Genomic DNA, 11,292 nt, shown 5'->3' with positions numbered 1-11,292 from the left:
CCTAGGAGCCATGAAAATTCGCTTCATTTTCTTCATGTATTCCCAGGTGGCGCTCTGAACTGCTTTTTTTTCTTTTTATTACTTCATAATCGGATGTTTCCATATAGAAATGCCACCCCAGTGTTATCATCTGAATTTCTTTGTTCCCTGGTGATTAAAACAATTCCCTAGTTGGATATTGACTTCACAGCTCACAAACACCATATACAATGATCTTGCTGCAGGATCCAATTCCGATAAATGAAAGAATATCTTCTTTTGTATTAAGGGGGCTCAAAACCCCACAAGATTTTACAAGTTTCATCTCATATTGTACAAGAAGAATGAACAAGAAAATAAATATATGTATAAAATGATTTTAACATGGTAGAAAAGAAAAAGAATGATAATGAATCCCTATATCATCTTTTCTATTCACAAAAGAAGAATAAGTTAGAAACTAATTCTCACTAATGGCACATTATCTACTGCTGTCATATTGATGTCCTTCCCACAATTGAAGGACTGTGTTCTAGAGTGAGCAAGGCTTCTGTACATTGCATTCACCTTGTCAACCACTGGTGGATCAATGGTCGCAACTGCTTCTCCACCAAACCCAGTTGGTGTGGACACCTTTTGGTTGAACGCACTTATACTTTTCGAGTGGGCAATCCTTCTTGTTGGAGACAAGTTCACTTGTTCCAAAGCTCGGAATTGGAGCCCCGAGGGATAATCCCTAACACAGCCTATGCGTGGCCCTGCTCCAGTTGTCCATTTGCAGGACAACTGTCCACCCAGCTGAAATGACTTCGTTCCCTTCTTTGAATTAATCCTTTGAAGGATTGCTTCTTTTGGAATTTCTTCTACTTCATTATGTTCATCTTCGTCAAACTTTTTCTTTGGAAACTTGTCACCCTGTTCTGTAGTGAACCTGAACCTTTCATCTGCAGATTCATAACCATCTTTTACCAGTGGGTCTGCAGACACATTCTTGCTGCTTGGTCCAGCAGTTGGATTTCCACTCTCTAAATAGTCAAACAATTCATCCCTCTTTGGTATTTCAAGATTGGTCAACTTCCTACTGAAGTTGTGGAGCAGTCCTGGCTTCTGTTCTTCCAATGCCAGAGAAGTCTCATCTTGCATTAAATCACTGCTCTCTGGCATCAGGTTTTCAGCATTGATTTCTTCAATCTCTAGGTCATTTACAGTTTGGATCAAGTCCTCTTCAGATGAGTGGCTTCTAATATGTCTAATGCTTCTTAGCTTATCAAGCAAGCCTTCTTCCTCATCCACTGGATATGTCTGAAATATCAGAAAATAGAAATATCATCACAATATGATCTTATAGTTTTCATCTCTAAATTAGGATCTTACATTAAAATAAAACAAGAGTTCTTTTATTTCTTTACCTTTACATCAGTGAGATCCACATTGTTTTCTCGGAGAAATGAAAGAAAATCCCTAAAATTTTCTTCTGTAGGCCGATAATGTCCACTGTGAGGCCAAACTGCCTGTTGAAAAATAGAAAGAGCTCACTGTTAATGAACCATTAATATATGAGGAGTGCTAAAATTGCCAAGAAATGGCTATACTATTATGTAAGTGCATTGAGCTATCATGTTATAGCTATACCTTAAGAATGCCGCTTTCAACGATTAATCTACCAGCAGCGGTTGTGACTCCTCCAGCCAAGAAGCTAGAATGCTGGAATGTACCTTTCTTTTTCTTGCCAACATACAAGGTCTTAGATGTACTGAGGACAAAAATCCACTTGGCATCTGCAGTGGTGTGAAGGAGCTTTCCTGTCTGCTTGTAAATGAACTTCCCATCCTCCACAACAACTTCATAGGCCTTCCTTTCCATCTGCAACAATAAATATTTCCTCCAGTTAAAAATTCAAGTTAAAAAAAAAAAAAAAAGATTCACATAAAAGCATATCAAAGCTCACCGGACCAAGATACTTGATGCACTGTTGTTGAAGTTTTGATCGAGGGCATTTTTCAATAATATTTACTTCCTTGCCTTCTCCTATATCTAGCCTGCATTTCAGAGACAGTGTAAGTTCAATTTTGAATCAATGATGTCTAGAATCAAATATTCAACTGCTGAAGAAAGAGGCTTTAAATTAAAGAAAATTACCAGTAAAAGAAAGGTTCTCTACTCTTAGAATGAAGCCATTTTACATAATAGAAGTGTAGGTTATGCCCATATCGATGCCGCGGATCAATCTGTTCTTTTCACAAAAGACAACATAGATTTAAAGTTAGCAAGAGTGATTAGAGAATAGCAAACTAAAAAATTCATTTGCATATAAATTCTTTAAATCTGACTTACCGCTTCAAGCCAATGCTGTAAAGCAAGCTTTTGGGCTTTGTCATTTTTTGATAAACCTTTCCCAACCTTGGCAGCCCTTGTTCTTGCTCGTGACCAACGTGAAATAGCAGTTTCATGTTTCTCAATATCAAAGAAAGATATAGAACTGTGCTTGAGTTCAGCAAAATCTAAAAGTTTCCACCTATAGCAACAAACAATTGCATTAGAACATGATAACACCACTAAATGTTAATAAACAAAGAGAAAGGTTTGCATTTCGGACATACCAGCTCTGCTCAACAAGAACTGCACAATCAGCAAGCTTTCTCCTGGTTCTGAAGCTTTTGTACACTTTCTGCAATTTTACAGCAGCTTGGTGTTTGGGATTGGCGGGATCAAAAATTGGCAATTTTTGGACTGTTCCTACGTCAATATCCGAGTTTTGTGGCTGATCATCCTTCACTTTGCTATTTGTATTAACTGACATAACTGCAGGATCCTTTTTTTGGTCCAACGAAGGATCTTTAGTAGGCATCCTATTTTCCAATTCTTCCCCATTAAAGCTAACAGATCTTTCCACCAACATCTTCACAGAACCCAAAGATTTCAGTATATTGGTCTCCAAATCTTGACTACCAAAATTAGCTGATTGCACAGACGTTTTCGCTTTATCATCTCCAAAGCAAATAGATTTCACAGTAACAAATTCTAGGGCCTTCTCCAAATCACTGTATTTAGCAAACAGGCAGGAATAAGAAATTCCCATTCGAGGAGGAAAAAGGTTTGTGGCGACCTATATGGTCTGGATTCCTGTCAAAAAAAAAAATTGTTAAATTTTATGTCTGTTGATGCATCATCATTATAAGTATTTCTATGGAACAACTACACAATTTCTTGTCACTGCAAGCTGTAAATTTATTCAAAATGAGATAAAAATTGGAAAGGCCTGATAGAGCCATGTATATTTTCTAGATATCAATCTCATATTACATGTCATGAGAAACCACAGAGTAATGTGTAAAGCAAAATAAATCCTGAATCTACCCAAAATTCTGCAAAGATAGATTAAAACATTTCTCTTTAACTAGAAGCCAATCCAATAAACAAAACCCATTTCCAGTAAAGTTTTCTAATTCTACATGAACTGATTGCAGACTATTACTTATCAAATGCAAACAAACCCATTATTAAAAGAAAATAGATCTACAATACCCATAATAGCAAAAGGCAAATTCTCAAAGAGACAATAGCATATGAAATGCAATCAAAACCCAGGGAGAGAAAAAGGAAATGACCCAAAAACAGCTATTTCATGAAAAGAGCACAAAAAGAAGAAGCATTTACCATTATAGGAAGCTCTTTCCAATCTAGATAAAAGAAACACCCAAAAAAGAAAAAGAAGAGCAAGAAACAGAATCCAGATATTACCTTGAATAGAGGATTTATGACCCAATAAAGGAGATAGAATGTATTCTGGAAAAAGAAAATCCTGTTTTAGAGGGGCAGACTGATTTTCACCTTTTCTCTCTCTAAAGTTAAAGTCTGAGGCTTTCAATTCAAAGCTGAAACTATCATTGCTTCCTTAGTCTTGATTAAGCTTATATATATAAGCATAGAGAGAGAGAAAAAGAGAGGAAGACACTGAAAGTGAGAGTTTTTAGAGAGAGAAAACTGTGTTTGTTTCAAACCACGTGGAGTAGACTACTGGCGGTGAGGTAAGGGGAGATGTTAGCTTGCCAAAATGTTATTTGAATTTTCCAATTTACTAATACAAAAACATTTTAACATTTTCTTTTTTTTTTCACTTTTAAAAAATAAATTTTAAATATTATTATAAAAATTTTTTAAAAATTATAAATAACTTTTTAAAATTTTTATGATTTAAATATTTTAAGGTCTTATTTTACTTATATATATATTAAAAAAATAGTAAAAAAAATTAATAAGCTTTAAATTTCGTTTATTTTATGAATTTTTTTAATGTTTAAACAATTAAAAAAATTAATTAATAAAAAATATTTTTATGATTAAAAAAATTAAATTATTTAAAAAAAATAAGTTTTTTAAAACAAAGTTATTTATCATTTTTTATATTTTAATAATTTTATTAAAATATAAAAATATATATATTATTAATTAAACATTATAATTAAATAATAAAAAAATATTTTTATAAAAAATGATTTTTTAAAAAGTATTTTTTATAATCATAAATTTTTAATTTTAAATTATGAAATAAAAAATAATAATAAACACCCTTTCAGGTAAAATGAAGAGAAACATTATAATATTTTCCCAGAATGATCCTTTATTGCTTTTCAAGTCGCTATCATCACATAACAATAAAAATTTTCTTTTCAGGAAAAATAAAATTGAATTGACTTGTTCATATTATGATCGCCATCGCTTATGTCATAAGAGTGTAGTGTTCTGCCTCCCAAGTAATTGGTGAGCTAGCTTAACTTCCAAGCTTTTGTTTAAAACTAGTCATAGCATTATTAGGAAATTAATACAAGTAATTTTGCTTTCATATTGTAGTCACATGCCATTATACTCCATGTATTCATCTTCTTACTCCTATTTTAATTGAATTAGAGGTCAACAGAATTCATTTTAAATCTAATTGAATTAATTTAATTTTAAAATTTTAATTTAATTTTTTTATAATTTAATTTAATTTATATTTTTAAATTAATTTATTCAATTCGATTTAATTTTTTTAAGAAAATTAATTAAATCAAACCGAATTGAATAATTTATTTTTTAATTAATTATTATATCTCAAATTAGAGTTAAATAGAAAAAATATCTGAGATTAAGTCTAAAATAAATTTAAAATAAATTCAACAAAGCTTAAGATGAAATTCAAATCGAACTGATTTGGTTATTAATTTACTAAAGATTTTGATTTAATTTTCTTTTTAATTCGATCTCATTCAATTTAATTTATTAAAAATTTAAATTTTTTAAATCGAATCAAACCGATTAATATTCGCCTTTCCTTTCAACATTAGTAATTTTATTGAATGATTTATAAGCAGCAAAAATAACTATGAACATTTTAATTAAATTATATTTTATTAATTTGATTTTAGTTAAGGTTTAAATGCAAAATTTTATAATTTGAGGAATGATTTTAATATTATTAAAATAAGTTAGTACGCAGATGATGTATTTGCAAACGTGGAATTGTTTTGGATGTGTATGAGTTGTTGAAGAGTTAATTTATATTTTGTATTTTTAATATAGAAAAGAAAAATGAAAGCTCAAAAAGTCAAGTGAAGAAACTTCCATGGGTTCTTCCCTAAGACCCGCAAGTTGACTTGAATATCCCACAGCGAAGGAAATAGGATTTTGATGGGCTAATAACAGCAAAAGGGTCCTCATAAAGTCTACTACTTGTCTGTATTTAAATTTTTCACAACACTAAAATGAAGGTGAGTATATACTTACTTTCATCATTAAGAAATAAATAAATATGCCCCACTAAATAAATATGCAATTTTTAGTGGTCTTTAATAATTTACTCTAATTAATGATCCAATTATTAATTCACAATCATATATATATATATATATATATATATATATATATATATATATATATATAATAACAGCAAAAGGGTCCTCATAAAGTCTACTACTTGTCTCTATTTTAATTTTTCACAACACTAAAATGAATGTGAGTATATCCTTACTTTCTTCATTGAGAAATAAATAAATATGCCCCACTAAATAAATATGCAATTTTTAGTGGTCTTTAATAATTTACTCTAATTAATGATCCAATTATATATATATATATATATATATATATATATAATAACAGCAAAAGGGTCCTCATAAAGTCTACTACTTGTCTCTATTTTAATTTTTCACAACACTAAAATGAATGTGAGTATATCCTTACTTTCTTCATTGAGAAATAAATAAATATGCCCCACTAAATAAATATGCAATTTTTAGTGGTCTTTAATAATTTACTCTAATTAATGATCCAATTATATATATATATATATATATATATATATATATGTGATGATGAAGCATTTGTTGAACTAAATCCAAAAATTTCCAAGATTTGTTTATTCTTTATGTAATGACCATAACTTTCCAAAGTTTTGCATAAATTAAATTTTCAAATTTTTGGAAAATTTTAGGATAAAAAATTTCACAATTTTTCTAGCATTATGAAATATTTAATAAAATTTCCTAATTTAAAAGAAAATAAAAATAAAATAAAAATCATAGTTGACCTAACCTTTGATTATTTCTAAAAAGTGGAATAAATTTCAATAATTATTTCTATATGTTAAGGATTATAATAAAATTATTTTTAACCTTAAAATAAAATATAGAATTATTTAAATTTTAAAATTTTACACAGTATAATCTTTTTAATATACATTCCAGAGTTGCAGCGATATAGACAATTCTCTCTCAATGATAAAATAAATTATAATTTTCTTCACAAAATAATTATAAAAGAATTTTAACCGTACAAAATAATGAAGTGTTAAATATATAGTAGTTGATTGTTCACTCTTGATTATATATATTAATATATTTTACTTATAAATTAACTATTTAAATTTGAAAAAATTTTACTATATAAAAATTTAAAATTTAAAAATTTTATATTATATTTTTAAATTCAGAATATCTTTATTATAAGCTCTAAAAATCATAACAATTCTTGAAATTTATCCTAAGTGTGGTTTAGGGGAATAACATTCTGGGTTTTATAATGACAAATACGAAACGACTTGTCGTATCAGCGTACCCTTCCTAGCTCCCGTCAATTTCCCCGGCCACATGGTTACTATCTCCCACCACGCTATTTGATCACTGATGTGAATTAAATTATTACGTTTTTTATGTTTAGAGCACCGAATTGAATACTTGTGGCTGCATTAGCTTGGTTTCCCTTGATTGATCATCATGAAATTGAGGGAGAAAATAACAGTAGATAGAAATATTCTCTCTAAATTTTTCGATCGTTTGGGAATCTCGAGCAAAAGTAGACGCCACACTCGGCCTCATTGTGATTCTCACTTCCATTTGTGATCCTTTTTTATGTGATCAAAATAAAGAGATCAGAAACGGTGAATCGAACCGCAACGAGCACTCCACGTGATAGCCACATGACCGCCACGTACGCACAGCTCGTGTGACAGATGGCCCACTGTTTGTTAGATGCATGGTAGGTCTACCCAAATCAAATTTACAAATTTATCCTTCTTGAGGTTTTTCAGCATGCCAGACTCAAACGCGCAATCCATTTTTTGGATTGGTAAAACTTAAATCCGAATTTTTCATGTTTCAGGATAAAAGGCAATGTTTTAAGCACTACCAATTTAAAGGATATATGTATTTAAAAATAAAAGAAAAAATATATATTAGATTTAGTGGCAAATTATAAGTAAGCCTATTGATTTAAATACTAAAAAATTATTATTATTATTATTATTATTATTATTTTAAACACCAAAAAATATACTCATTTGTTAAATTAATAAATAAATAAAACTTGCTTTAAGAATTGGTTTAAATTAGGGTAATTATTTGGTTCAAAACAAATCAAATTGAACCATTAAAGACTTAATTAATATATTTTAAAAATCAAACTAAATCGAAATATATAAAAAATTAAACTGAATTAAAAATCTATAATTCAGTTTGATTTGATTTGTATAGATCAATTTTTAGATTTTAATAGATTTTTTTTATTTATACTTGATTTTGAAGTTATTTTGTTTCATTAATTTAAACCTAATAATCATTAATCAATAAAATTAAATAATTTATATATATATAAAATACATAAATTCTCTATAAGAATAAAGTAATTTAAAAATTAATAAAGCAAGTTTAGGACAGTTCGATTCAATCGATTTTTCTATTCAAAGTCAAACTGAAATAATATAAATTTTTAAAATTTAAAATTAAATTGAAGCAATTCAATTTAATTTATTTAATTCAAATTAAATGATGCTCACTCCTAAATTAAATGATAAAAAAAATTAATTAATTTAATAGGTTACAGATTCGAATAGCCTGTTAGTATGATGGTATATCTATATCCAATTGGCATTGTTTATTGAAATATTTTATGTTTTGAATTCAAAATAAATTAAGTATATAGTTAATTTATTTACACACTCATTTTTTAATACTAAAAAAATTAATACTTCTTTGAAAAGCTCCAATTAATGAAATAAGAGGCATGCCAACATGGTTTGAACACAATCTAGATGCCAACACATACTTGAAATTTTGTTGTCTAATATAATGGGTAAGGATCTTTGGACTTGAGATATCAAGTGTAAAATAAGATCACCTTTTTGAGTTTTCCTTGTTGGCCAACGCGTGTGAGACAAAAAGAAAAGGGGCAGAAGAGGTCTCGTTTATTTATTCAGTGCAGTTGTTTCCTTTGAATAAAACCTTAACAATTAAGTCAAACCCATTTCTCTGAATACAAAATTTAGAAGCAATAATCAGCAAGAAATCAGACAATGGGTTGTCACTCACTTACAACTGTTATTTCAGATCACCATGCATTTAACAATACTATTATCAGAATTCAGAGGGGTACGCGTTCCGTACAATACGGAATAATCCACGTGTCAAATGGCTGTTGAACCACGTTGTCCTGCTAGGTTTTGATACATACAAATGTACCAGACACGCGTATCCCTTGGCAGAAGAGAGGCTGGTTGTGTAACTGTAAATGATTATTATAGGTGCATTTACATATATAATTTACAAGTACTTTGATTTTTTATTACATGTTAATTATTGTAAAAAAATTTAAATAATAAATAAAAACAACAGAAGATAGTATATAAAACCACATTTAAACACCATGTTTGTTGGATTTTGTACCTTATTTAAACTTCCAATGTTAATATTACAGATTTGGTGAGAATTCCAAGGAAAATTGATACTGAATACCTGTGCATTTTTTTTTATAGAGTAGATGAGAAACACACGCATACTAGATATTAAAATCATGATAATTTTAATAAAATATTTATTTTTATGTAAATTCAACACACACATTTTCTTAAGCGATGTGGGATGACAAAACACCAGACACACACACTTCCACAAGCGTTGTTAGTCACTGAAGCGCCAGCCTATAGAGCTGACAAAAACACTTACACACACTGCTCCCACATAATATATATACATTTTTTTCTATTAGAGAGATGAAAAACACATATACACTGAGTTACTACTACCAAAATCATGATAATTTTGATAGGATCATTATTTTCATATAAATCCAATGCACACAAACTTCCACAAGCGATGTGGGATTTCGAAATGCAAAATAAGTGTGAATTTAAAATAAAAAATTTGTATTTTAAGTGAGGAATAAAAAATTTTTAATATATAATATAAAATTCAAATTAATAACTCATCATTTAAAATATATTAAGGAATTTTATTATTATTATCTCCTAAACTCTTAATAAAAGAAAAGAAGCAAACTAGACGTCGTATGAGGGTGGAAAGTTGGGGAAAATGATAGAATAACCGTCAAAGCATGGTTGGAAAGCACACGAGCGTATTAAATTAAAGAAAGCCAGCTGTAGGGTTTCACTGAAGACGGGCGCACACCAAACCACACCCAAAAACGCGGTTATGCGGCACCGACGACTCACAAACAGAGTACTGAGCCAGTACAGAAGTGAGATATGACTTTTTATGAGGACGACAAAACGACTGTAGAAAAGTCAGCCCTTTTTGCTTACTATAAATAATAAATCCATACTTTGCAGGATTTGCCTTTCGGCCACCTTTTTTTTTTTATCCTAGCAGCCCTCAGCGTAAACTCAATAAGATAATTCTAATTAATAAAAATAAAAATATTTAAAATATTTATTAATTACGATTTAATTTATTAAAAACATTTATTGTGTTTTTTGAAAGGTAAAAAAATTGCAGTGAAAAGTACGTTACGAGGGAATTTAATTTCCATGGTCGATAAAGATATTTCTAGAGATAATTAATTTTGCAATAAAAAAAAATTACAATAAAATAAAAGAGTAGCAGGATTACTTGGGGCTAGTTCTAATCACACATTCAAATGCAGTGGGCATACGCGGCGACACTACAACGCATGAGCAATAAAAAAAATAAAATAAAATAAAAAAAATACCAGTATCAGCTAGTAGTATTTTGTTTTGTTTTCTGCAGAATGATATCAATAATAAATCCTACATATGAATGATGATGAGTAGGGCACTTTTGAGTATTCGATCCCACTAAGTTATATTAAAATGGATTTAAAAAATATATAATTAAATTTAAAATATATTTAAATTAAAAAAATGATGTTAATTTTAAGTTTCGACTTTGTATCAAGTATTTGTCGTTAAATTTATTTATATAAATAATTAATTAAATATAAAAATATTTTTTATATAATATTTATAAATTTTTTACATATTGTATTATAAATAAATAGAGTTTAAATATTTTTAGAAATATGAAATTTTAAAATATAAATTATTAATTAAAATTTTTTTTACACAAATTACTAATTAAATATATAAAACTAAAAGAATTTATTTAAGCTAAATTTTAATTAGATTTAAGTATTAGAAATATTAATTAAGTTTAAATTTGAGTAAGGTGATTTTCATGGGTATATTACCATCTCTAGTTTTGTATTATCTTAAATATGGATAGGAGTTAGGAGAATTAAATATTCTTTAAAAAAATAATTATCAATTCATTAATAAGTATTAGAGTTAAAAAAAATACAAATATAAACAATTGAAAATTTCTATTCAAAAATAATTTAAGTAGAGGAAAATAATATTTCCAATAGTAAGTGGTCTTTTATTCATTTTAAACAATAAAGTAAGTTAATGTAATAATGTGCGTTGGACAACTTGCTAATCCGTAGAAGAGTTAAACCATCAAACTTGAATAGGAAAATAAATATCACTACTATACTCTATTGATAGAATATCATCACTTATACTTG

At 28.4% G+C, this 11,292-nt stretch overlaps 1 protein-coding gene across 1 annotated transcript; it reads right to left on the bottom strand.

The window, feature by feature from the left end:
- Nucleotides 1–241: 241 nt before the first annotated feature.
- On the bottom strand, nucleotides 242–4,000 carry LOC110652294 (IQ domain-containing protein IQM2). The gene is made up of 8 exons (XM_021807862.2): nucleotides 3,721–4,000; nucleotides 2,580–3,102; nucleotides 2,314–2,494; nucleotides 2,119–2,207; nucleotides 1,928–2,018; nucleotides 1,612–1,842; nucleotides 1,389–1,490; nucleotides 242–1,281 (listed from the first exon to the last, which is right to left on the bottom strand). The coding sequence occupies exons 2-8, from the start codon at nucleotides 3,056–3,058 to the stop codon at nucleotides 433–435; spliced, it is 2,022 nt and encodes a 673-aa protein (XP_021663554.2). The 5' UTR covers nucleotides 3,059–3,102; nucleotides 3,721–4,000; the 3' UTR covers nucleotides 242–432.
- Between the last annotated feature and the right edge of the window lie 7,292 nt (nucleotides 4,001–11,292).

This window comes from Hevea brasiliensis, chromosome 4 (genome assembly GCF_030052815.1).
Source record: "Hevea brasiliensis isolate MT/VB/25A 57/8 chromosome 4, ASM3005281v1, whole genome shotgun sequence".
Taxonomy (NCBI): Eukaryota; Viridiplantae; Streptophyta; class Magnoliopsida; order Malpighiales; family Euphorbiaceae; genus Hevea; species Hevea brasiliensis.
Note: the sequence above shows the minus strand (reverse complement) of the source record. Positions and strands in the feature narration are given on the sequence as shown.